This window comes from Psammomys obesus, unplaced genomic scaffold (genome assembly GCF_907164565.1).
Source record: "Psammomys obesus unplaced genomic scaffold, mPsaObe1.curated_primary_1811, whole genome shotgun sequence".
Taxonomy (NCBI): Eukaryota; Metazoa; Chordata; class Mammalia; order Rodentia; family Muridae; genus Psammomys; species Psammomys obesus.
Window position 1 is genome coordinate 6,488,495 of NW_026596147.1, and position 26,578 is coordinate 6,515,072.

The window sequence follows — 26,578 nt, forward strand, 5'->3', positions numbered from 1 at the left end:
CAGAATGCAGCGCAGTCTATTAAGAGAGAACTCAGAGACATGGCATCTCTTTGGAAAAACATTTCTGTAATCACAACAAATTATTCTTTTGATTGCAATATTTAGAGTATGCTTTTTAGAATGCAAAACTCAATGGTGACAAACAAATGAAATTGCTATGGTCATTCTTTTCCTGAGAACACTATTCTATCTTAACAGGCTTCCATCTATCAGGCCTCCATAGACAGAAGCCTGGAAAGACCCAGCAGGTAAGGATTTGATAACATAACTCCAACACAGTATTCCAGGCCAGAGGTTACTTTCTCAATAGTCATCTTCCCTGATAAAATACTGACGAAGATCATTTAACTCTCATTCTTATCTTAAGTACCAAACCTTATGGTATGTAGCATGTATCCAATCATTTATGAATGTTTCTTTTAAATGATACCCTACTCAAAACTATGATCAGAAAGCGTTCCTTTCTTTATAAATCATTTTCCACAACTGTGTAAAAGGGATTGTTAACAGTTTACTTGCTGATTAGATTTTTAATCACTCATTATTTTAATAGACAATACTGGAATTCCCGTCAAACATTCTTCTGAATAAATTAGGAAAGCAAACAATAATCCTTAAGGTAAAAGAGAATCGTTTTGCTAGATGGCTTCCTTTTACATGGTCCTTTATTCTACTTTTTTCTCCTTTATTCTATCTTTTTCTCGATAGATTCATGTTGTCAGAACTCTTTCTTTACACATAAAATTGAATTATACAAATAGAAATCATAACACTGAATTACCAAAAACAACAAGTTCCCTGCAGGGGAATGTGAACTTTAAAAGGTGATTGTAAACACATGGGGTGAGAGGGGGGGAGGTGCAACCTGCATTTGTATGTTTGCAGCAATTTTTTTTTTTCAAAATTGCCAAGCCCTAGAGTCCATGAAGATGTTATTCCTTAGGTAAGTAAGTGAACAAACTGTGGTGCATCTATATAACAGAATATTAGTCGTCAATAAAAAGGAATAAGCTATCAAGTGACGAGAAGACATGGAGAAAGCTGGAGACGCGGTGCGGTTGGTAGAGTGCTTATCTAGCATGCCTGAAACCTTGGTTCAGTCTTCAAGGTCACATTCAAAATTAGGCACGGTGAGACAGGGCTGTGATCTCAGCCCCTGGTAAGCAGTGACAGAATAGTCAGAAATTTGAGGTCGTCCTTGGCTGCATAGTGACTTTGAAGCCAGCCAGGATGACATGAAATGATTTTACAAGGTAAAAAAAAAAAAAAAAAAAAAAAATTAAAGAGTATTAATTTTAGTGTGTGTGTGTGTGTGTGTGAGAGAGAGAGAGAGAGAGAGAGAGAGAGAGAGAGAGAGTGCATGCCTGAGTGCATGGGTGTACCCCAGTTGCATGCAGGTGTCCATGGATGTAGGAGGAGGGCATGAGATCCCATGGAACTGGATCAGATAGTGGTGACAAAATATATAAAAACCTGCCACCTGTGGGTACTGGGATTGAGCCATCTCTCCAGCCCCTCAAAATATTTTTTAAAGGACATGGATTTAAAAAAAAAAAAAGCTTATTACTAAATGGAAAAAATCAATCTGAAAAGATTGCATAGTGTCTAATTCTAACTGTGTAACATTTGGAGGAGGTGACTATGGAGACAAGAGCTATGGTTCCTAGGAAACATGAAGACAAAGGGACAGATTAGAAAATGGTATCCAAAGGATCTTTTGTGGGAGTAAAAGTATTCTACAAGGCACGTTCATGATGAACATATTTCATTACACATTTATAAACCCCCTATAGTATGTCACAGATATCCTGAACCCCTTAAAAATATATAAAAATAGACTTTCAGAGAAGACATGTCCAGATAGGGTGATTAGCTGTCATAAATGTCCAAGAATATGTAAAGATAATGATGCTAAAGAAGAAAGGGGTGGGCAGAGAGGAACTCTCTGCTCAACTGTCTTTTGAGCTCTGCAGAGAATTGGTTCCTAGGTCTCACCAAGGATACTGAAATCTACTGACTCTGAAGTATCATATATAGATGGCATAACACTTAAAGATAACTTATTCTTAGTCTCCCAGATGCTCTGAAATATGCATAATGCCTCATGCAACACAAATACTGTTTTTAAAAAGTGGGGGTAGATTGTTGGGGCTACAGAAGGGCTTCAGGGTATAAGAGCACTTGCTGCTCTTAGAGTTGTCCCAGTCTCTAGCCCCCACATGACAGTTCACAGCCATCTGTAGCTCTAGTTCAGGGCATCCTATGCTCTCTTCTGACCTCCAAGGCTGCCAGGCGTTCAGTGTGGTTCACAGACATAAATGCAGGCAAAACACTCATATACATAAACGAAAAATGAGCAAATCTTAAATAAGTACATGTTATAATAGATCACTTAGGAAATAATAACAAACATTTGTACATGTTAGGTAGCAGTCCAAGTCCTCATGTTCCCTGTACACAGTTGCTTGAACCTTTGGATATGAAGAACCTGTACAGTTCAGTTAGATATTCTGTAACTTGAAACTTCCCTTTAAGAATGAGATCTGTGCATCTTTAAAAAGATGATTCTAAAGAAAGTATCTTTGAGTGTGAAGAAATACATCTCTTACTATGCAGCCTTGTGAGCGTGAGGTTGGGTGTTAGGCCATTATCTACTGTAATTATCAGCTTTCTTGTGCATGTGCTAACCTCTCCAACCAAAGTGACACTGATTCCATCTGTCAGTTCTGCAAGCATGGCCGGTGACTTTAGGAAGCGGAGGAAGAGCGAACCTGCAGTGGGCCCACCCAGAGGCTTGGGGGATGCGAGTGCAAGCAGGGCCAGCCCTGGCCGGGCAGACCTCCCAGGATCAAGCTCCCCCTTCACGAAGTCTTTCATTAGTTCTTCTCCTTCATCTCCCTCAAGAGCGCAAGGTGAGCAAAGATAAAGGAACACAGCTTGCTAGTTCACAACTTAGCCAGACCACAGGAGAGGGCCAATCTCATGACCGTGACTTGTGCTGCTCTTACTTGTAGGGTTCTCAAGCAAATACAGTTGCCTAGCAAAGCCCTTATTCCTACTCAGTCCAGTTCAAACCAGCAAGCCACTTGAATATCTTAAAGAACTCAGACTGAGCCAGGCAGTGATGGCTCATACCTTCAATCCCAGCACTCAGGAGTTTGAGGCCACCCTGGTCTATAGAATGAGATCCATGATAACCAAGACAAAATAGAGAAACTCTGTCTGGAAACAAACAAAACAAACAAACAAACAAACAATAGCCAACTCAGACTAATGTTTATAACTATTTTCACAAAAGTAGATTGGATTTATTATTTTTAAAGTATTAAATAATTTGTCATATTTACAGAAATGGCATTTATATGCTTTGACCTAGTCAAATTATCTAATGTTATTATAGATAACTAATTAAATTTGTAGAATGAGAAGTACATATAGCAACGGAAAAATACCGCTTAAAACATGCACTGGGATACTTTAAATTCCGGTACCTAAATTATCAATTAAAGTCATGCCTTTCGTCACTTACTCTATTTTCTTCCACCCTCACTTGTGCGGTAGAGACCATGTACGTGCAGCCATGTAACGCAATCATCCACAAAGTTTTTATAATAAGTGCATACTGACTTTAAAGCCACAAATTCAAGATCTAGGAAGGAGAGGCCTCAATGAGATGGCTCAGTGGATAAAGGCACTTGAGAGCAAGCCTGACAATCTGAGTGTGACCATCACAAATCGTATAAGAGGAGAGAAGAGACACCCCGCAAATTGCCCTCTGACCTCTTCCTGTGTGTACGCATATGTAAGAGAGAGAAGGAAAAAAGAAGGGAAGGGAGAGAGGCTGGCCACTTTTTCAGATGGATTGTCTCCTCCTTAGACACACAATAAGCTAATCATTGGAGGGACAGAGTTACTCAGATGGGTCTCTGCAGATTACTTGGGTTTCTTTCTTTCTTTCTTTTTTTCTTTCTTTCTTTCTTTCTTTCTTTCATCTATTGACCCAGTAGCATGGGGCCGCATGATTCCCTCCACTCTTAGGAAGAGAATGGGTGGTTAAAACATGAAAAGTAAATGAGTTGTAACAGAAGTGTTCATAAAGTAGGGCAGAGCCGGGGCACATAACAACTGTATACACTAAAACTGTTGCCACGCAGTGGCTAAAGCCAAGCGGTGGCTGGTTTCTGTACACAAGACAGACTGTTTATGATGACTGGTCTCTGTGTAGGTGGGTGCCTGGCCTGTCTAAGACGTAACTAACTCACAGAGTAATTTCCTCATTAAGTAACTAATAGCCTTCATCACGTTCTACTCCTCCTCACAAGCAAATGTCCTAAGTAACAAGTCAGCCATGAAATGCCATGGATCCATCATTCTCAGATTCAATACACGATGTAAAAGGATCCTGATAGAGTTAAGTATTTCTCTTATCATAGAGAGTTTGCTCAACTTCCTTTGCCAAGCATTACATATCAACTGAATGAATTACCGATTTTTTAAGAACTCGGGAGAGATCATAATGAGTAAATTGTTAATAGAGTGCCATACTGTTAGCTTAATAGGTAAGAGTTATGGTTTAGGCATGCCTTGCTGGCTGAAAGGCAATTGAATTGTGCAGTAGAAATGTGTTAGCCACACCAGTGTATTTCATGTATGACTCCGTTCGCTGGTGTCTACAAAGCTGCACTGCAGTAAGCATTCCTCTGACATCGAAGCTATGTGTGTGAAGGTGTCTATATTAAAGCCACGCTAACTGCCTTCTCTTTGCTGTGCTAATACTGACATGCTCTCCTCTCTTTGTGAACCTTTTAATTTCTCTAAATGTCTTTCTCCTGCCATGCTGCTCTGGACTGAAAGGTCGGGAGGAGAGCAAAATGTGCCCATCCCCTTGCAGTTACTCAGGGCTCAATGGCGCCCACTCTGGTGAGTTAGAGTGTTGTAGCGCTTATAGACAGCATTTGGACGTCCCCAGGGACTCTCAAAGAGCCATCACTTTCAAGAATGGCTGGCAAATGGCCCGGCAAAATGCAGAGATCTGGAGCAGCACTGAAGAGACTGTTTCCCCCAAAATCAAATCACGTAGCTGCGATGACCTTCTCAATGATGACTGCGACAGCTTCCCAGACCCTAAAACCAAGTCAGAAAGTATGGGCTCTCTGTTATGTGACGAAGACTCCAAAGAGAGCTGCCCCATGGCCTGGACCTCCCCCTACATCCAGGAAGTGTGCGGTAACAGCAGATCCAGGACCAAACATAGGTCAGCCCATAACGCCCCGGACTTCCTCAAAATGTACAAGAAGATGCACCGCATCAACCGCAAGGATTTGATGAATCCCGAGGTCATTTGCTCCGTGAAATCCAGGATCCTGCAGTATGAAAAGGAGCAACAGCACAGGGCTCTGCTCCACGGGTGGAGCCAGTCCTCCACGGAGGAGGTGCCCAGGGACGTGGTACCCACTCGTATTTCGGAATTCGAAAAGCTGATCCAGAAGTCCAAGTCCATGCCCAATCTCGGAGATGAAATGTTATCTCCCGTTACCCTGGAAGCCCAACAAAACGGCTTGTGTCCCAAGAGGCGATTTTCCATTGAGTCTCTGCTGGAGGAAGAGACTCAGAGTAGACACCCTTCTCAGGCTCAGCGAAGCTGCAAGTCTAAAGCCCTGGTGCCCATCCACATCGAAGTCACCAGCGACGAGCAGCCTAGAACGCACACGGAGTTCTCCGACAGCGACCAAGATGGGGTGGTGTCCGACCACAGCGACTACGTCCATGTAGAGGGCTCGTCCTTTTGCAGCGAAAGTGACTTCGACCACTTCTCCTTCACCTCCTCTGAGAGTTTCTATGGCTCCAGCCACCACCACCACCACCACCACCACCACCATCACCACCACCGACACCTCATCAGTTCCTGCAAGGGCCGATGCCCAGCCTCTTACACTCGCTTTACCACGATGCTAAGACACGAAAGAGCTAAGCACGAAAATATCGACCAGCCCAGGAGGCAGGACATGGATCCCGGCCTGTCTAAGCTCGCATTTCTAGTCAGCCCCGTGCCTTTCCGGAGGAAAAAAATCGTGACCCCCAAGAAACAGACTGAACAGGCAAGATGCAAAACCTCTGTAGTTGAGGCTCTGGACTCGGCCCTTAAAGACATCTGTGACCAGATAAAAGCCGAAAAGAGGAGAGGGAGCCTGCCGGACAACAGTATATTGCACAGGCTTATCAGTGAGCTGCTGCCAGAGATTCCCGAGAGGAACTCGTCTCTTAATGCTCTAAGGAGGAGCCCCGTGCCCCAGCCTTTCCACCCACTGCCTCAAGACGGTGCTATTCATTGTCCACTGTACCAAAACGACTGTGGGAGAATGCCTCACAGTGCCTCTTTCCCAGACGTGGACGCAACCAACAGCAACTACCATGCCCAGGATTATGGTAGCACACTGAGCCTCCAAGGTGGACGAGCTTTTCTTTCTTCTTTTCCCTGTGGTTCAGATGCCATCCTTCCATATGCTCATTTTTCCCATCGTGCATTTCATCGCTCTTGGGCTGTGATGCCATGTGACGTCATTATGTGTTGAGGGGCAAACCCGTGTGTACAGACATGTCGGTAGTTCTCATTCGCCTGTGTGTTATTTGACATTCATGTGTTGGCTGGAAGTAACCATCAATTCACAAGCAGTTACTTAAACATAAAAGTAAACTCAATTTATATATATATATATATATATATATATATATATATATATATATATATATATATATATATATATATTAGGGTTAAAATGAGTAGGACATTGAAAAAAAAATGTAATGATGAATCTCCACATACTTAAGGTTATGTTTCCTTGCATTGAAGCTATGCAGTGTGCTTTGCAAATAGTAGATTAGAATGTTTTTAAAAGCAGGTTCTACCAGTTGGAAACTTTCAGATCTAGAAATGCCAGACAGTCCTGATGAGATTTGACAGGCTATAGGCCCTTTCAGTGGACGAGGGGTAAGGGGTGGAGGGAAGAGGAAGGGGGGGTGGGAATGGGAGTAGTTAAAGGAGGGAGCTTCAATTGGGATATATAATGAATAAATTGTGAAGGAAAAAATTAAAATTAAAAAAGTAAATTCTTCAGTATGTCATGAACAGATTTAATAAAAAAAAATGATATTGAAAAAAAAAGAAGAAGAAATGCCAGAATCCAATTTTCTGGCAAAATATTCATTTTCTTCAGTTACCTAAAATCCTGAAATAATCACTTCTTAAAATCAAAAGAATATATCAAGAAAAAACAACTATAATTTAATATATGTATCCCTAGGATATCTTTTGGCTCATTATGAGCCAACACTAGCAGTTTCACAGCCTTTTCTTTGAGTTCCATATTAACATTAGAACACTCTACCTGTTCATTCAAAGAAGCCTGTTCCGACTCAACCTACATGGAAAATGCAACAATCAGTCAGCAAAACTGAATGTGCGATAAACAATAAATGAATTATTAAAGGTATTAAAAGTTATTTAGTAGCTTCCATTTGTAGGACACAATTCGGATGGAATTTTGTAAATGTATCTTTAAGATATGGGTATGATTCTTCCATTCAAGGCATTCGTTTTCTCCTTTCTATTCTTTGACCTATTTCTGTTAACACAAACATATGCTGACCTGTGAACTGAATTGGACAACAGCACAGAGACAAATGACAGTTCTAATGCTGAGGGGTTTACTGAGGTTGGCACGACTTAAACCAGTGCACCCATTCTCAAAGGAAGATGTGACATACACATCAGGAGCCCAGAGTGAATACTCCAGGCTCAGGGACGGGCTGAGTGTAGAGAAGCTTTATATCCTAGCCCCACAGAGAGCTTTAGCTAAATGCATCGTCTAACTGAATCTACCGTATGTCAGTGGGAGGGCGTTATTGTAAGTGCTGCTTTACAGTTGAGAAACTGAGGGACAAGGAGGACATTTCTCAGTGTTATACAGATTACAGTAATAGCAAGAGAATTCGAAGCCCTACACTGAGGATTTCAGCCTGATTAATTGGCAATATAATAACAATATTGTATAAATGATTATACTTGTGTTATTTGTGTATTTTTTTTCATTTGCAGTATGTCTGTGTTGTATATCATTACTTTACAGTTACTTATGAGTTTTACATCCATGTTCTCATTAGTGACATCTCTATAAATTTGGGGGTGAAGGAATTGCCGCCAGGGAAAGTGGCTGGCCAGTCTCCTTTCAATGAAGTGAAATCTCACTCCTGTTCACCTTACCCTTTCCAATAGATCATGAGTCCACTAGAAGTTACTCATCTACTTTTACTGACTTGGGAAGAAGTACATCGCGGGAACGAAGAGGAACCCCAGAAAAAGAGGTAATTAGCTCAACAGTACCAGAGTGTTTTTAAAGGACCTTCTGAAAAAGCGCCTACTGGTCAGATGTCTGCCTCAAGCCAGTAAAGATTTGAGACAAAAATCCGACAGCAGCAAGAGTCTAGAAGCAGTTCTGCAGAGAGACTGAGTCTAGGACCTGAGGTCTAGTCATTTCCTACCTGGAATGCATGTTGGGCAGTGGGGCTTTCTGAGTCTTGACCTGGTACCCATGAACTAACAGAGTTCTAATTGACCTGCTTTGTGGAGGGGTTGGGGTTGTCTACGAGTATTTTTGTTAAAGAACACTCCTGATAATAGATTTTATCCACTAGGTTCTTGTAGGACAGAGTTCTTATACAGCATTGACTCCTGGCCCATCACCCTAAATCACATCAGGAACACTTCTTTCTAACCATACTGGAAGCCATAGGGCTTGATGGAGACTAAAAACTAAGCTTTGAGTAACAGGGATAGCCCCTGGGACCCCTATGAAGTCAGAAATTGCCCAAGTTTCTCAAAGCTCACTAGAATCACAGGAGAAGAAAAATTAGGTGAAGGCATTAATGGTTGGCAGGAAAGGAAGATCTGCTGTCACTAGCTAGATGGTATGGAGTACTTTAAGAAGATCAGGGGACCCAAGAGTTTAAGGGTACGCAAGAGTAGGACTTCATAACTAAAAGGTAAGCCAAAGGATTCTGGAACCCTCTATCCCTTTATTTATTTTTTTATTTATTTATTTTTTATTTTTTTTATTTTTTTTTATTTTTTTTTTTATTTTTTTGCTAACTAACCTCTTCGTAACTGGGTTACTACTTGGATAATCAGTGAAGAATGTGATAACTCTGTAGCTTTTGTTTGTTTGTGATTCCGATAGACTACTTTCAACCCATAGAAGTCAGAGTAGCTGGCCCTCCGCAATTGTCTGTTTGTGGTATTCAAAAAGAACATGCCCAGTACAGAATCCTTGGTGGGTGTTTTATTGTATGATGGCACTAACCTACTTTAGTTCCTAAAATGAAACCTGATGCGGAAATCAGCTACTATATTTAGCTCACTAGTCTAAAGGTAGCCCTAACTGATACATTTGTAACTTCCATGTATCGCATTATATGTGTTTCATTGTTCTTAGGGAAAACTAAAATGTTTAAACTAGTGCTGAATGTTTACCTTTTGTTTCAGAAATTGCCTGCAAAAGCAGTCTACGATTTCAAAGCTCAGACATCTAAGTAAGTGGCATAAAAACTCACCATGTTTGAATTTTATTTTTATTATTTTTGGGGAGGAATATATGTGTGTGCTTGTGTCAATGAAATGTGTTACAAATAGGACTCAATTCTCAGTTCTAATTGGCTAGTTCCTTTAAAATTCCTAGCTAGGAGAGGATAACTTATTTTCACATTCAGTTGTGAACTGCTGAGTCTTAAAACACATAAGTGATGCTAATGAAGCACAATGAATTGAGAGGAACAGGGAAACAATAAGAAATGAAAAATATTTTTCTAGAATTTCTTTCTGTCAAGAATTAAATTTTTAAAAAGTGATAGGGAGTAATTATCCCTACCTAGTGAGGGGAACTTGACAGTATTTATTTGTTTGGCTACATCAAGGGCAGTAGTACATGGGCAGACTCCATACCTGCACACAGAGGACCCTGTAATGAAAGCGTCATCTCCCAGCACTCAGAGCGTAGGGCTTCTAAGGAACCCCTGTTCCTGCCCTGTGGTCCTTGACTGCTGATGCTTTCCTAGTCCCGTGTTACATTCTTTTGGCTGGTTTCTTTCATTATTGTGATTATTACTATTATTATTATTATTTACAATTTATTCACTTTGTTTATACAAAGTGAATAAATCCTCCCAATCCCACCACCCTCCTTCCCGCCACCTCCCCTATCCCTCTTCCCTAGTCCACAGATAGGGGAAGTCCTCTTACCCTACTAGCTGACCCTAGCCTATCAGGCCCCATCAGGACTACCTCCAAGTTGTCTTCTGATCTCCACATATGTGATGTGTGCGCACATGACTGAACATGATGTGCACACACAGATAAATGTAAATTAAATAATAAATACAAACATACTTTGAAGATAAGATGACACACATCACAGAGGAAGGGGCCTGAATATGACTGGATCACTGGATTTAGATGGCCCCACATACCAAGCCCCTCCCCCCAACCTCTTCTAGAGTTCCCTGATGGAGAGTATATTTTGCTCAGCCATGTTGCTGTTGGGGAAAGGCCATGGATGGCTGCCTGTACCATCCCAGCTTTCATAGAGATCATGTGTGGGTGTGTATGAACTAATAAAATCTAACTGTGTGAGCTTTTGGTAAAAGAGATTCACGAGCCACCTGTAGAAGCCAAGAAAGAAGTGGATCTGCCCATTCTATAAATAGGTTGATCTTATTATACCCTAATGATCCTCCTCTTGTTCTTCTCTCAGAAGATATAAAGAGAACATCCATCACCTCCAGTGCAGGTCTATATTTGACACAAAAATCAGGGTGATGGGTGATTTGTATAATTTTCAAGGCTCACACACCCAAACAAGCATCTTTGAAAACTGCCAAACAAGACAATTTTAATCCCTTTAAATTAGATGTGAATGCTTTTGTATATAATATGAACAACATACACATATCAATATTTTAAACAAATATTTATTTAAAGCTATTTTATTGTTTAATAAGCTCAAATGTAATAATAATAAAACTACAGCAAAGTAGGTCACCCAAGAAAATGTCTCAATTTTAGATGTGAGAAGAGATGACTTCTCATCTATTTCCCATAGGTCTGCAATAGCCAGCATTTTAAAGTGAAGTAAAAGCAGAATGGGACTCCAGCTCTGACATAAGAGGGACAGAGTTTTGGAAAATGGAGAATAAGAAAACCTTCCTGTTACTGGACATATCTAGAATTTTAAATGCAAGCCTATATTAAGTAGATAGTTTCTATACTTATATTAGACTAAAAAATTAATTGCCTATAATTTTCAAATATATTCTAAAATTTTAAGTTGATGATATTTAGAAATGTTCGTGTTGCAAGCCAAAATCCTAGGTTGTAAACATTATATGTGACTATATACTAGCAAGGGGAGAATAATCTGTTCCTTCCTTCAAATTTTATTTCATTTAAGGATATGATTTATACACAACGTGATCTATATACTTGCTCTTTAGAATCATTTCTGAGTTTACCTTAAGTGACTTCTAGAAATTTGTAAGGGAAGCCCTAATCTAACTGAACTGGGTAGATGTTTACGTGTGGGGAGTGTATTTCTCAGATAAATATAGAATGCTGATCATAAGACTAATCCAGAAAGAGCCCACTCATCACGTCTCTTCCAGGGAGCTGTCATTTAAGAAAGGAGATACTGTGTACATCCTCAGGAAAATTGACGAAAACTGGTATGAGGGGGAGCACCACGGCAGAGTGGGCATTTTCCCAATCTCATACGTAGAGGTACGTGTTTGCTCCTCACTTCCTGAAGGATGCTGTCCCAAAGGTGATCGTGGGTTTAAGAACCAACAGCTCTTCTCCGTTACAGAAACTAACACCCCCGGAAAAAGCGCAGCCTGCGAGACCTCCACCCCCAGTCCAGCTGGGAGAGATCGGAGAAGCCATAGCCAAATACAACTTCAATGCAGACACCAACGTGGAACTCTCCCTGCGAAAGGTGACCTGGCTGTGTTTCTTCATCCGGGTGTTTTCACTGACCATCCAATGCTGACGCCACGATAGGTTACTGGAACATTGTTTTCTGGAACATTCTAGGACTTCTCTAGTCTAGAAAGGACGCAAGATTTCCCAGGGTCACTGTAACCTCTGGTCCCTGTGTCCCTTCTGTCTGTGACGTAGCTTAGGAAGCACGACCCTGAGTCCCCCGCCAAGGGGTTCCTCAACTGGATTCTAAGGAGTGCACATGTGGAACCCTGAGAGGAGAGAGCACTGATTATAATACCTCAAAATATCTTTATATTGCCTCATTACTCGATTTTATTTGCAGGGGAGTAGGCTTGAGACAGGGTTTCTCTGTGTAACCTTGGCTGTCTGAGACTCGCTTTGTAGACCAGGCTGGCCTTGAACTCACAGAGATCCACCTGCCTCTGCTTCCTTCCCCCGGGGTGCTGGGATTGTATACAGGGCCATGCCATCGCGCCCAGCTCATTACTCAATTTTAAGTAAGTAGCCCAATATTTACTTTTCTCTTTCTTGGAATCAAGGAATGGTCCTGATGTAAGGAAAACACGTCTTCTTTAGAAGCATTTTCAAAGAGCTGTCTAAGCCCTCCCGTTTCCTTGATCATTCTTTTCTAAGCCTCACCATGGATTCAAATGTCTCCAGCAAGCTATCCTATACAAATAATTTGTCTAAAGGGGAAAAAAGGGGAACTCTCTCTCCTTGCATAGTTAAGAATGATAAATGAAGTATTGCTATCATTTGCTAGATAATGGCATGTGTTTGTTTGAGGCAACCAAGCTCTCCACACAACACAGAAAAAATGGCAATGTGAATTGGGGTGGTCTAGAACGTTCCATGCCTGCAGACAGTTGGCAAAGTGAGGGTTTGGGGCTTCCATTCCTAACTCCTCTTCATCAGCCATTCTCTCTTACTTTCCATGTACACTACTTAACCCAGAAAACCACACAGAATGTGCCATCTTCTGTTCCATACTTTAAAGACAGCCTTTCCTGGAGTTTCTCACATAACAGCCCAACTATCAACTGCCTGTTCTAAACACATTAGAAAAGCAGAGCAATTCTGGGATCTGGGGAGATTCCCTTTCCTTCAGGATGCTCCACTCAGTGGTGATAATGGTACCTTTCACAAACCGTCCAGCAGTTTGAGTTAAAGAGAACCTTCAATGTGCTGTCACCGAAAAGGGCTTCCTGCTGTGCTCAAGGCCAATGGGCAGATGTCAGCACCCTGACCGTCAGGTCCAGTTCCCCACAGTTCTATAGCACCTGCTGGGTTTGCTCTTTAACAACTTGCTGACTGAGCTCTGGCCCAAGTGCGATTTTGAGTAAAGAGTTAAAGTTATCTGGCATTGGCCTGCTTATTACAGGAAATATAATAGTTAACATTCCTACTATTGCAAAAGTCAAAGAGTCTACTCAAAATGCTTAATGGCTAGAATGGCGTAGCCGCTCTCCAATTAGAATGGATGCTGGGGTTAAACTGTCCTCATCAGATCCAAGGGGCCAGTAGCCCTCTCCACAACTCTGTCTATTCTAGGGTGCCATCTTTGTGCCATTGTTTTTTTTTCATTCACTATTACTTCTCAGGACATGCAGATTAAAGAAGGAAAATGAATATGCCACTCGAAATTATGCCTTCCAGAAGACAGCATCTGTGACCCACTTCAGACACACTTTCTTCTTCCAGCATGTCAGCTCATTGATGCCATGGTCATTGATATGACACCTTTCACGCCATTTGCCTTCTGAAAGAACATCCACAAATCATTCTATTTTGTACCATTATGAGACATGTATAAGCCCATTTCCATTAGCCAAGCATCCTTAGGACTCTGATATGAATGAAAGGTTTAGCTTATATCTATGCTGACAAGTTATATTTTTCTAATAAACACTAGGACCTTGTTTGCATTCTCCTAATCAAGCAAAACTGGAGGTGTAAAACTTTCCAAACAGAAAATTACTGTTAATCAGAAAACAATAACAACTGTACTTTTTCTATTGTTGTCTCTCTATTTAATAATGTGTTTTTCCAATGCTCATTGCAGGGAGATAGGATTATTCTTCTTAAAAGAGTTGATCAAAACTGGTATGAAGGTAAAATCCCAGGAACCAACAGGCAAGGCATCTTCCCTGTTTCCTACGTAGAAGTCATCAAGAAGGACACAAAAGGTGCTGAGGACTACCCTGACCCTCCTATACCCCACAGCTACTCTACAGACAGAATTCATAGCCTCAGTTCTAATAAGGTAAGAAGCCATTTTATCACGTTACCGCCATGGTTGGGATCTCGGAATATGATAATCAGTAGGTTAATTGGGGTATTAGACCATCATATCTATTGAGAATAAAATTCATATATTATATGCATATACAGGAGTTCCAGGTCAGAAAATATAAGTTAATTTTCCTCAAATAGATGATTGGATAAAGGCTGAGTGTTCATTTTTATTAATTCTGCTTTCAAGTTAAAGTCTATAAAGAGAATAAAAATGTTAGTATCATCAAACTTTCTTGATATTTCTATATTGCTGTGTATATAAATTATACACTCATCACATCCCTAAATTGTGAATCTAATCATTATATAATCACTAGGTGTGCAATTTTCTATAAAATTGGCATTTCCTTCATAGAGAGCCTAACCATTATTTTTAATTTAGGGCCTATAATTTCATTATTAGTTTGTATAAAAACATGATAGATTATTAGAAATATTTAGTTTTTATTATCTTTAGGGCCATAAATTCCACTCTTTGATCTAAGCTGGTAGCTGAAGATGATTATCTTTCTCAGTACAATTTAGAAAGGACCTGCCCTCCTGAATCGCCTTATTAGGTTAAGGCTATCTTTCTTCCTTCCTTATCCTCAAATATTTTTCCTCACCTTTCTGTTGAATTATGGGATATTTTATATACATATGTAGGGGTTTCTTTCTCCTTTGCAATTATTTTAAAATATAATATTTTAAAGTACCAATGAATTATTTCCAAAATAATATCAAATGCTTCCCAACATTAAAAATTATATATTTAGCTGTATAATATATTATTGTTTTAGTTGAGACAAGGCAAAGAATGTGGGAAAACAGACCATTAGCACTGTGAAAGTGTGAAATTAAGATTTCAGACAGTGTCCCCAGGAATCTAAGAAACGTATAACTATCTCAGTTGAGATATTTTCCCTTAAAAAGTGTAAGATTTGTCATTTTATTAATGCTAACCCTCCTCAAAGACTGGGTTTTAGTCGTGGGTAATTTGATTATGACGTTTCCAGAATTTAACAGGTAGAGATCAATATCCTTCCTTGAGTATTTTCTATTGATCGTGGGAAATAATAAGAATCTTCATCCATCCATTCATGTTTTACCTATGATCCATTCATCGTAAAGGAACTATCAGATGATTTTCAAGTGCTGACCCTTTCAATAAACTGATGCAGGAGAGAAAAGCAGACATCTACAAATGCTCACTCAGCACTGGAGAACTTCTCCCATAGGCACTAAATATTTTAAATCAGTGTTTCTTCTTTTTCTAAAATGTTTTAAATGGCATTTATAGGAGGGTTGTTTTAAAAACAAATTTTAATGGAGAAATATACAAGTTTCACAAGTAACCAATTGTCTTATTCTTACTGCTGAAAAAAAAAAGTCAAAGTTTATGTTCATAGTTTGAAAGAAATTCTAGATTAATGTCTACTGGTTATCTATCCTATGGTGTCATTGGTTTAATAAGGAATTTCCTGTAGTATTGTTTTGGTCAATTTCAGAAAAAAAGACATGTATTTTTAAATAGATACAAAAACAGCAAAAACATACATCTTCTATTTTCTAACTGGCATTTGCAAATAGAGAAAGGAATGTATTATTAACTTTTTAATCACTCTTTAGCAAATTCAAATCACATAGCTTGACATAGTTCTATTTTGAGAAATGCTCAAATTTAAGTTGGCATTATTTCTTGTTTCAGTACAGTAGAATCTAATTCTAGTCCTTTTCTAAGATAAAATAACTTTAAGTATGTTTTCTGATATAGGTACTCCTTAATCAAAATTAACACTATTTTGGTATTACCAAGTCCATTTAAAAGATTTTGCTCTCCTAACATGTACAGAGGTGACAGTGAAGTCAGAAGCCGCAGGTAGCAGAAGAGACTACAGTCGTAATGATGATGGTGAAATTGAGAAATTCCTTGGTGCACATAAAAATTTCTGTCCACATGAGGAAAAAAAAATAAGAATATTCATCTTGAGTTACTATCAGTTTCACTCATTTCCAAAATCTAATTACTAAGATCAAACCTAACAGTTTTGTAATAAGAGGTGTAAAATAGAGTTTTAGACTTCAGTAAGCCAATCAAATGAGATTTCCTCTTAAAAACCAATGTGGCTGTCAACTCCTTACGAAACCATGTACAGTATGACTTCACGTCAGTGGCTAAGCAGACTTAGATCTTGGATCCTGTATGAAGACGTTCACATAGTTGTGCCATATTGGTGCCATTTGCAACATCCCATGGTGAGATTCCCTCATATTTCCTTTAATGTAAATAAGCTCAACTAGTGACCCCTCCTACAACAGGACGCTTCAAGCCAGTTAGACAGTGGGAAACACTGTGCACTTGGACATGGCGAAGCCCAGGGCTACCCTTGGCTGCATGTGTGAAGTATTATCCTGACAGCCAACCAGAACGTGCATCGTCAGCAAACTGTTCCGGAAGGCCTTTCCTCACAGACCACAGTCAGCTACCTACAAAGCACTCAGTTAACGGTCGTCTACCATCCTCTCTCGTGGCCCTTGTAGAAATAGCATGTAACATTGCTTTTCCTGTCCAGTGAGGGAAGAGCCGTACATATATCACAAGTTACTGGGCAGATTCTTTAGAAGTGTATCTTCTGAATTTTCATTTGTTGTTTTACTCAAAACATATCAACACAAACATATAAAGCACGATATTTTGACTTCACAGGGTCTCCATTGGTGTCTGCTGTCCCCTTCAGTGTAAACATTTACCCCGTAGGCTTTTTAAACTTTGAAGCAGTGATTATGTAAGACTCATTTTATTCTTATCATGAGGCTCTAGGACCAAAGAATATTTTTTTAGCATTTATTCCCTTAAACATGTGTTCCTGTGTACTAGTCTAAAATATTTTGTGCCACAAATATGGGACAACTGTGAACACTCAAAAGAGTGGGTACTTCTGCGGGGAGGGGGATGGTAAATCAATCCAGAGATTAAAACAAAACTTAGTTACTAGATATTATTCCGTGCTAACAATCCCCAGATACATTTGAAATACAGATAAGAGTTTGTGTAGTCTTCCAAAACTAAGTGTTTGGTTGCTTGAGTAAGGTTTAGAATTAACCTAAATGACTTTATGCATATAAGTTTCAAATAAATTCCCCCAATCTAGAAATCTTCCAAGTATCTTCCATCTGTTGTCTGTGCTACAGCCTAAAATTATATTCATCACCACACTTTTCCTGTATTTCTCTGTCATTGTATTTTCATGTGTTGTTATTTTCTTTGTTTTACTTCATAACTCCTGCTCATTTATAAGTTGGCTTCCAGTGAACAAACCTGTCTTCCCATGTACAAAGCTCTGCCTGACTCAGAGAAAGTTGCTCTCCAGGGAACTGCCCAAGAGTGGCTACCTCTGACAGACTGGTGTCCACCAGCAAACCCATTGGTTCCAACACCATCATCCTTCCTCGACAACTTCTTGATTGAATTAGAGAAGTTTAGTGCTTTAGCCTTACCATATGACCAGGCCAACCCGAACATCCTAAACCAGGTCATCCTTGAAATTAAGGAGGAACCCTCTCATCTCCCCCTCTCACCGCCTCCAGCATCTGTACCAGATGAATCATCCCGCTGTCTGTTACCTCCTCCTTGCTCAAGTACCACCTCAACTGGCGCCCAGTCTGACAACACGCTATCTTTTCTGAATCACGCAAAGGACACTCAAAGCAAATTTGTAGATTTGAATAAAAAAGGAAAGGGATTTTCAGACCCTACCAAGATCCTTGAAGTCCTGGGTGATAAATTCGTAGCCTCTGCATTCCCCAACGTGGGTGCCTTGCCTATAACTCTTCCTGCCATTGGAGAGGAAGATGAGGAAATCAATGAGGGGCTTACATACCAAAGACGTCTGCCAGGATCTCAGGAGCAAGATGTCACGTGGTATGACCACAGTATTACAGAGATGACACCACAACTGCATATCAAAGAGGAAGGAGAAGAGGAAGAGAACCCTGACTGCTTAACGTATTCATTAGGCATTTCCACACATCCTAGGAGTCCTGAGGAAGACAGCAATGCAGCCAAAACCAGTAATGAGGTATTTAATGTTGCCCAGTTACTGAGGACTAACCAGTTTTACAATTATCCAAAGAGTTAATAATATTACTAAATATCTACTCTGACACTGCCTTAACAGGCTTCCTTATAAGGAGTTACGAGCACTGGAAATTCTGGGGTGGAAGGAATATGCAAGCACAACACGTTTTATTAAAATGAGGGGAATATGTATGGAACAATTCCACTCTCCCATCATTCCTTTGTCAGTATAAATTCAACTTTTATATACTTAAGCTTATTGTCTTTCTAATATTTTAATATTAATAATGATAGCTAATCATTCATGCTTAGTTAAGTCAAACACTGTTCTCAGACCCCAACATCTTTAATATTCAAAGCCCAGAGAGCTAGGAAATAAGGTTATTTCCATTTTAGAGATAAGGGTGCTGATGGACCGACAGATTTGTCTAATTATAAGATGAGAAGGTAGAACCACTTGACATGGTAGCAAAACACAACAACAGAGTAAATAAAGTAAAATGCCAAACAACTGAAATAGTTCTCTAGTCCCGTTTGCTTCTTCTGAATCAGTTGCTTGAGGTTAGTGGCTACTTGCGGCCTGGGTCCCGCATCTCGGTCTTAGAAAGGACCTTGGCCAGTAGTTTCCATCAATAAAGAGAGGGAATAACCTGAACCTTGAGTTATGAACTTCTCTCTTGAAAAACAAACTAGTTGATCTCTCAAATATGCTCTGTCAAATTCAAGAGCAAGTATGATTACCAATGAATTATGAAATTGTTAAATCAAAAAAAAAAAGTCTGTAGTATACGAAGTCACAGTGATGTTACAGAAGATGTTTCCTTCCCCGACTCCTCTATTTCGAAATGACTGACCACAACTTTGTGAAAAGGAAATGTACTGCCTGGTGACAGAGAGAGTTCACTGTAATAAGCCAAGCGTGCCACTAATTCTGTTATTTAAACATCAGGTTTCCCCTTCAATATTACCATCTCGAAGGTGTGATTAGACATTAGGTTTTACTTACGGGATGTGCTATCTGCCTGTTGCCTGGGCTTTGCATTCATCCCTACTGAGATTAGCTGGGCAGACATCTCTATGCTCCGAGAAATTCCAATTCTCCTAGCTGTGTGACTGTTTACCTTATGTAAACCTGCTTCAAAAGCAAGTTATATGTCATTGTAGAGTTTTAGGTTCTTTACTACTATCATGTTGAAAAAAAAAGAAGAAACCCTCACAGACAGACAAAGAGAGCACAATACATTGACAACAACCCACAACCCCAAATCATACCCATTGACATTTTGAAATCAAAATTCAAAAGGCTGTCAGTGCTTTCAAAGCAAAAATATTTTGCAACTTCAGAGTTAGTAGATGTGGAAAGGACTCCTAAGACCACGTCCCTTCATTTGAACACAACACAATCCCATCTTGTCTTTTCTGAACATTTAAGCCACCCCCTTCGCTTCCGGAGATTGAACTGCTATGCCTCTCCCCACCTGTCCGTTTCTCTCCCCACCTTTTCACTCTCCTCTGGCCTCTGTCTCTGACCTGACCTGTGAGCTTTTTCAGCCCACCCAGTCCTCCTCACCTCACCTTCTCCCCTCCCCAAAAACCCTTATCAACAGGAGGAAAGTTCACCACAACCAAAGGTAACTGCATCCTGAGTGTGGTTCAGTGTACTGCATGTCTTTCCGTGATGTTCAGTGGGTGTATGCATTTAGATTCCTGCCATCTCACAAGCTCTAAAAAACTCTGTAAACTGTGACTGCTAACTTTTAACAGCATGCCCTCCATTCCAAACGTTTAAGAGACAAATCTGCGTAGCAGCTGTACCCATACTGAGAAGGGAAACAAACTAAAACTTGCCTCATAATCAAAGGCAACCACTGAATTCTGTTTTAAGCTTTGAGCCAGGCTGGGAGCCATCACATTTGAAGGCATCAGTTTGGTGCCTGCCAACACGAGTCACTTCTCTGTAGACTTGATGCCAGATACACCAAGGATGATTCTTTGGTGTTGACTACAAAGCATCTGTCTCTGATACTTGCATTCCAGTGTCCCAACTGGCACTTAACTGTCCCTAGGATTATCACTTTTCTCTAATACATATATATATATATTATTAGAGAATATATACATATATATTAGAGAATATATATATATGAACAACCCAAGAGGATATCAATCTATCACAGGAAAGCTTTGATTCTAGAGTGAGAGTGATCTCTAAACCTTTTTCTTCAGACTTCAAATAGCAATACATCCTCAGATTTCATCTTTTTGGTAAGATTTAAAAGTATTCATTTATTTATGTCTATGGCTGCTCTATCCGCATGTACTCCTACACACCAGAAGAGGGAATCGAGGGAATCAGATCTCACTATAGATGGTTGTGAGCCACCATGTGGTTTCTGGGAATTGAACTCAGGACCTCTGGAGGAGTAGCCAGTGCTCTTAACCTCTGAGCCACCTCTCTAGACCCCAGATTTCATCTTTGGAAAGTGAAGCAAGGGCTTCTGTAGATAGGGAAGGAGGCGAGGCTCTAATACAACCACATTTCCACAGCAGTGAGCACCGGTCCAACATGCAGCATCCTGAATAGTCTTCAGAATCCCCATCTCCAGCAACACAGCCCATCTTTGTGATGCTCCTTTACCTATGGAAAGAGATCTGGGCAAGGGGAGAATAACCTACTTTAAGAGCCAATTTCTCCCCACTCTGAGTTTTCATCTTAGCTAACAAAAGAGAATATACAACTTTTAAAAATGATAATGCTATTTTAGATTGTGCCTACGGCTAAGAAATGCCTTTTACCCCTGTTTCTGTGGTTCTACATTTAAAGTCAGTGTATTTACTCCTTTCCTCCTGTAATGTGTTCTTCAGTTTTTAAGCTTTAATCAGTACATGAGAAAGTACCTCTAGATCAGCGGTTCTCAACCATCCTAATGCTGCGAGCCTTTAATGCAGTTCCTATGTTGTGGTGACTCCCATCCATAAAATTATATTCGTTGCTACTTCATAATTGTAATTTAGCTGGTGTTATGAATCGTAATGTAAATATTTTTTGGAGACAGAGGTTTGCCAAAGGGGTCGCAACCCAAAGGTTGAGAAACACTTCTCTAGAATCCTACTTCTCCAACTTAGAGAGACGTTGAACTCATCATTATAGTAACAAAGAAAAAAAAATTTAAAAGGTTTCTCTTTACCTTAAGAGCCAAAAGCACTTTAATAGTCTTTTGGGATCAATATGTCAAAAATACTAAGGGAGAGTAGAAACATTCACAATAACTGTATTTTAAAAGATTATTTTAATAACTATATAAATGACTAATTTCAGGAAAACAAACTTTTGTGTCTTGTATTTTACTTCATGCTTGGGAACAAGTCTTTAACATTAATTCCCCACTGATTTTCTAAACCCTGTAAATCTGTTTTATATTCATAAGAAGAATATAAGTTGACTGAACACATTTGTGTTTGTAAATATAAAAACAAATTCATCCAGTCCCAGATCTCATATTGACTACAAGGAAGAGAGCATTGACACAAAAGAAATGTTTTAATAAGCATAGAACAGATACCTAAAATCATTATAGCAACATTTTTGTTAACCCATATCAACCATTCTTTAACTCACATGAGTGAGGGAGAAGAAAGGAGAGGAAGAAAAGGAGAGGAATACAAGGACATAGAGAAGGAGGGAGAGCGAGAAGGAGAGAAAGTCCCATGCTAGCTTTGTGGTTCCACAGATGTCAGAAATCTGGACAGTTTCAAATTTTGCCATTTCCTCTTTTAGAAAATGTCCTATGAGCACAGCTAGGTGCAAGGAAGATTAGGAAGAACAGTCTGCCCTCAATGATCACGAGCATGAGTAAAGACAAAAAACTTTACTGCTGCTGGAATGGGTAGAGGAGAGGATCAAACATCCCATTCCACGAGCCTTAGAAGAGCATAAGCATATATCATCCCCAGAGCCTAGAGACCATAATCACCAACGATGATGAAATTTAGCCTAGGCTAGAGCTACAGTCTTTTACTTTAAAGTATTTTTCGTCTTATGGTTCTCATAATTCTGGTAAAATCCTAGACCCTGCATTTACTAGCTAGCTGCGTGGAAAGAAAAATGAAGCCAACCCGTGTCAAGATTCACTTCTTCACTGTCATAGTGAATATCTTTCTTTGAAAGAATACCTCCCCCCCAAAAAAAGCAGTACTCAATACCTGATTATACTTAACTACCTCCCACTATCCCCCCCAAAAAATATCATTTTCTTCTTAGGAGCTTTGTTAGAACATTTTACCTTCACAGATCCTAATGCTTGCCATAAAATTATCTCACCTTGTGTATTGCTGCCTGCCATTTGGTAAACACAAAGAAAACAGGCAGGTTAAAGAATGTTTTGGATGCAGTTGTTAAGCATTCTCTTAACAAGAAGGTTATATTCTATCGTGTCTTCCTGGCCACACACATTACATTCCAACACTTTCTCCTGTCAGCTTCCCTTTCCACATTTTTTTTTAATTCACTGTGAGTCCCCTACCATAGCAGCAGCTGATCCTGGAGGATAAAAGTCGTAAGGAGCAGACAGAGAAGCTGTCTGCAGACTGTTCACCCTCCCTGCTCAGCTACTGTTTAGGAGCTCGGCATGCTGTGTGTGCATGGAAAAACAGCAGACCATGAAGGCTCCTCCTGAAGGCCATGTAAAGAAGATGAGAACTAACCCACTTCTTGTGGCTTTTCTAGGCTGACTTAAAGAGCAAGACATTTGTCCTGGGCAAGCCGCCTCGTAGCCCAGTGGTGTCTCAGAGGTCCTGCAGCTCGCCTGTCAGCGGTGCCCACAGGGTAGGGTCGGTCAGTCGGGCGCCCCTACGTGCCGCAGTCACGTAGCCACCCTGGCTCTTCCTTGGGTAGCTTTGCTGTGATGGACAGTCAAGTGAGGATGAGGAATCCCTTGGGATGAAATAGCCAGTAGCTGAGGACCTATGAAATCAGATCTGAAGGGGTTGGGTGCTTCCCTGTTGTATGTGTCAAGTTCTCAAATCCAAAATGCACAATGGCTGTGCAGTGTGATTGTTTTCTCTACCCATCTCCTTCCACAGTCGGGTGCTATTTTCCAGTCACCGTTCTTGCTGTGGAGAACTAAACTCTGGAGCTCACTTACTCCCAGTCCTGTTAACTCCAGAGTCTCTCGGTTCCTGTGGGCTTACTTTCAACTGTGAGCCATTTCAAAATATTCTGTTGCTCGGGAGATTTCTCTCCACGCTGGGCCCTGCAAGGCTGCTCTCTGTACTTCCAATCCCCTCACAGCTTTGATTGAGCATTGAGGTCAGTTGCTTGTCCTTTCACTGATCAATTCTGTAACATCTGCAGAACTTGAGGGTGGTTGGATCCCAAGTGGCACCCTGAGCTCTGGGAACACAGCCAAGGAATTTGGGGAGTTACGTCTATGCATACCTCAGGGTTCCCTTCACCATGTCTAAGTTAATGGACCCCGATTTAGCATTGGCTGGCCTGCCACACGGGTATGCTCTGCATTTCAAGCTCTCGGGGATTGATTTTTAATGTTCCCTTTCCATTCCATAAATGCAAATAGTGTTTTATATGTAAGGCATTTTGTGTTCTTTGTAAGTTAGTGTTACAAAAATTGATGGAACTCATGCTAGGTTCCCACGATTAAGCAAGAGGACATATTGTCAATCACCTTGAGGTTTTTTTTTTTTTCTTGCCCATATTTCCATCTTATAAGATTACATGTTTGAGGACCAGAAGATTTTTCTTTTATTCTGATTTTTGTGAAGTTGTGTTTCACCTTCATAATCTAAGGGAAAGAGAGCAATAAGCTTAAGTGCTAATTCTGGCTGCCATACATGACAACTAGCGTTTTCTGAGAAAGAATGATTTGGGAACCCAAGAGCTACTTGTAAGGCTTGCAAAGATTTTTCCACATTTGTTTTTAAAGTAACAGCACATACGTTTTTAAAAGAACTACCTGGGGCTGGAGAGATGGCTCCGAGGTTAAGAACACTGGCTTTTCTTCCAAAGGTCCTTAGTTCAATTCCCAGGAACCACATGTGTAGTTTATAACCACCTTCACTGAGATCTGGTGCCCTCTTCTGGTGCACAGGCACACATGCGGGCAGAATGCTTTATAGACAATAAATAAATAAATCTTTTTTTAAAATCTTAAAAAAAAATTATCTGACATATAGTCCATTCTCCTGGGATAGCTTGAGAGAAGCATAAATAAATACTTAGCTTTCAAACGTCTATCACAGTAATGTTTGGAATCTAGTGATCCCGGATTCAAGGGTAAATTTGAAAGCAGCTTCACTATGAGCAGTGTTTTATAATTGACCCTGCCTTTGAGCAATAACACTTGTTTAAAACCTGCCTCTTTTGTATCCATTTTTACATCATTTTTTAAAACAAAAATCAAAGGACAATTATGTACTTCTAATGAAACCATTGTTTTCATACAGCTAATACCCACAGTGACACTGAAAAGAGAAAGCAAAAGAAAAAAAAAGTTAAATATTTCAGGTGCCATGATGTGTCATTGGCTTTTCAAAATTTTATTGAACTCATCAAGGACATATAATCATTGCACAACTCTAGCTCAGAATGTCCAGCATGCCAACGGCTACCCGTTAACTTGAAAGCCGCCTTCTTAAGCTCACAGTTTGTACAAATTTCTCCAAGTGTTATGCTTATAGATTGTCCTATGTTCACCTCAGCACTGCTGAGATGTTATGCATGATAGAAATGTCTGAGCAGTTAAAATAGAAGTGAACCCAGGCCCTAAAGCCCTGATGACTGACAAGTCATTTCTTCTTGAGAGTTGAGTCTGTGGGAAAGAGAGAGCATTATCTACTTCAAATTACCCGTGGGCTGAAGGAATTTGACCCTTGTTTCACCAGAAGCAAAAACAAATTTTAAATTGTTACTACCGCTGCCCACCATTAGGTGGCAATCTAGTGCAGTACCTAAGATCATAGTCGAGAACATTCTGTTTGAATACTCCCAAGAAACACAAACACATACTGAATTTAGCCAAGTCAAGCCATCTAATCTGCCATAATACTTCATTCAATGCAGGGCTAACCAAAATTGTCCTTCCATCTCTCTAACCATTTATTTGTCATAGTAAATGATCTGATATCTTTCGATTCAGGGGAGGCTTTAACTAACATTCACAGCAAGGTTGAATTGTTACCTCTGTGGCTTCCACGTGACTAAGAGTCATAATAATTAGCTAATTTTCTGACTACACAGTGTGTAGGGTTAAAGAGAAGGCTCTTTACATGACAAAGAGGTGAAGTATCTGTTCCGTTATGAACTCCATGAAGGGGAAGGATTCATCTTCGTCTTGCCTCACTGATTTTAGGATGAGGGATCTGAGCTGCATGTCCAAACTCGATAGCAGGCAGTGCCCCCAACACACAAATTCACATCGATGAGTGACCATGAACACTACTATTCCTCTGGTGGCCGAGGACTCGTAAAATATATTAACGCTAATAGAACTGGAATTCCGCAACTTCCCTCAGAAACAGACCACTAGGAAACAGCTCACCCAAGGAGATTCTCCTCTGAAAAGGCTTTGAAGTGTTTTCAAAAGTCCCGATTGTATGAGATACACAACTGCTCAGTAATAAAAGTTAGGAATATACTAGAGCCTGAGAATGTGAGTACTATGGGGAGAGTGATGATTAAGGAAGAAAGGGGAGAGGCAAGGTTTGGAGGCTGTGAAGCAAGGGAAAGGACATATTTTGAAAGATGATTAAAAGACAGGAAATTGCTGGCGCACACAGCCGGGAATTAAGTTGAGCCCCACACTGAGAGCGACAGCCCAGCTTCCTAACTGTTAAGGAGACAATTTATTTAAATCATTTAGGAGCCTAGAGAATCAAAGGTACTGATCAAGTAAGATTCCAATGATAGTACTAAATAATGGGTTATAGCCTTCAATTATGGGTTGGTTTAGGTTAACGAGCAGGTTGATTTAATGTGCTATTCAATTTTTACCTTAAAAAGGAATTAGACAAGAATTATGACTTACAGTTGCTTCTTCATATATTTAAGTTGATTAATAATTTTTGAATTAAAAATCTCAAAAATGAATAGAGTATGGTTTGATCGTTATCATCAGCATTATTATTATTATTATTATTATTATTATTATTATTATTATTATTAT

General features: G+C 40.0%; 1 protein-coding gene across 8 annotated transcripts in view; it reads left to right on the top strand.

Annotated features, from left to right (window-relative positions):
* Window positions 1-26,578, top strand: part of Sorbs2 (sorbin and SH3 domain containing 2) — a 197,031-nt gene that overhangs the window by 160,588 nt on the left and 9,865 nt on the right. For 7 of the 8 annotated variants that reach the window (XM_055593637.1, XM_055593636.1, XM_055593638.1 and 4 more), the window contains 7 exons: window positions 199-248; window positions 2,725-2,912; window positions 8,273-8,361; window positions 9,539-9,585; window positions 11,710-11,824; window positions 11,910-12,038; window positions 14,109-14,309. In XM_055593637.1, the coding sequence (XP_055449612.1) occupies window positions 199-248; window positions 2,725-2,912; window positions 8,273-8,361; window positions 9,539-9,585; window positions 11,710-11,824; window positions 11,910-12,038; window positions 14,109-14,309 (819 nt within the window). Of the gene's footprint in view, window positions 1-198; window positions 249-2,724; window positions 2,913-4,854; window positions 6,448-8,272; window positions 8,362-9,538; window positions 9,586-11,709; window positions 11,825-11,909; window positions 12,039-14,108; window positions 14,310-26,578 lie in introns of all 8 variants that reach the window. The other variant, XM_055593643.1, reaches the window with a different exon arrangement.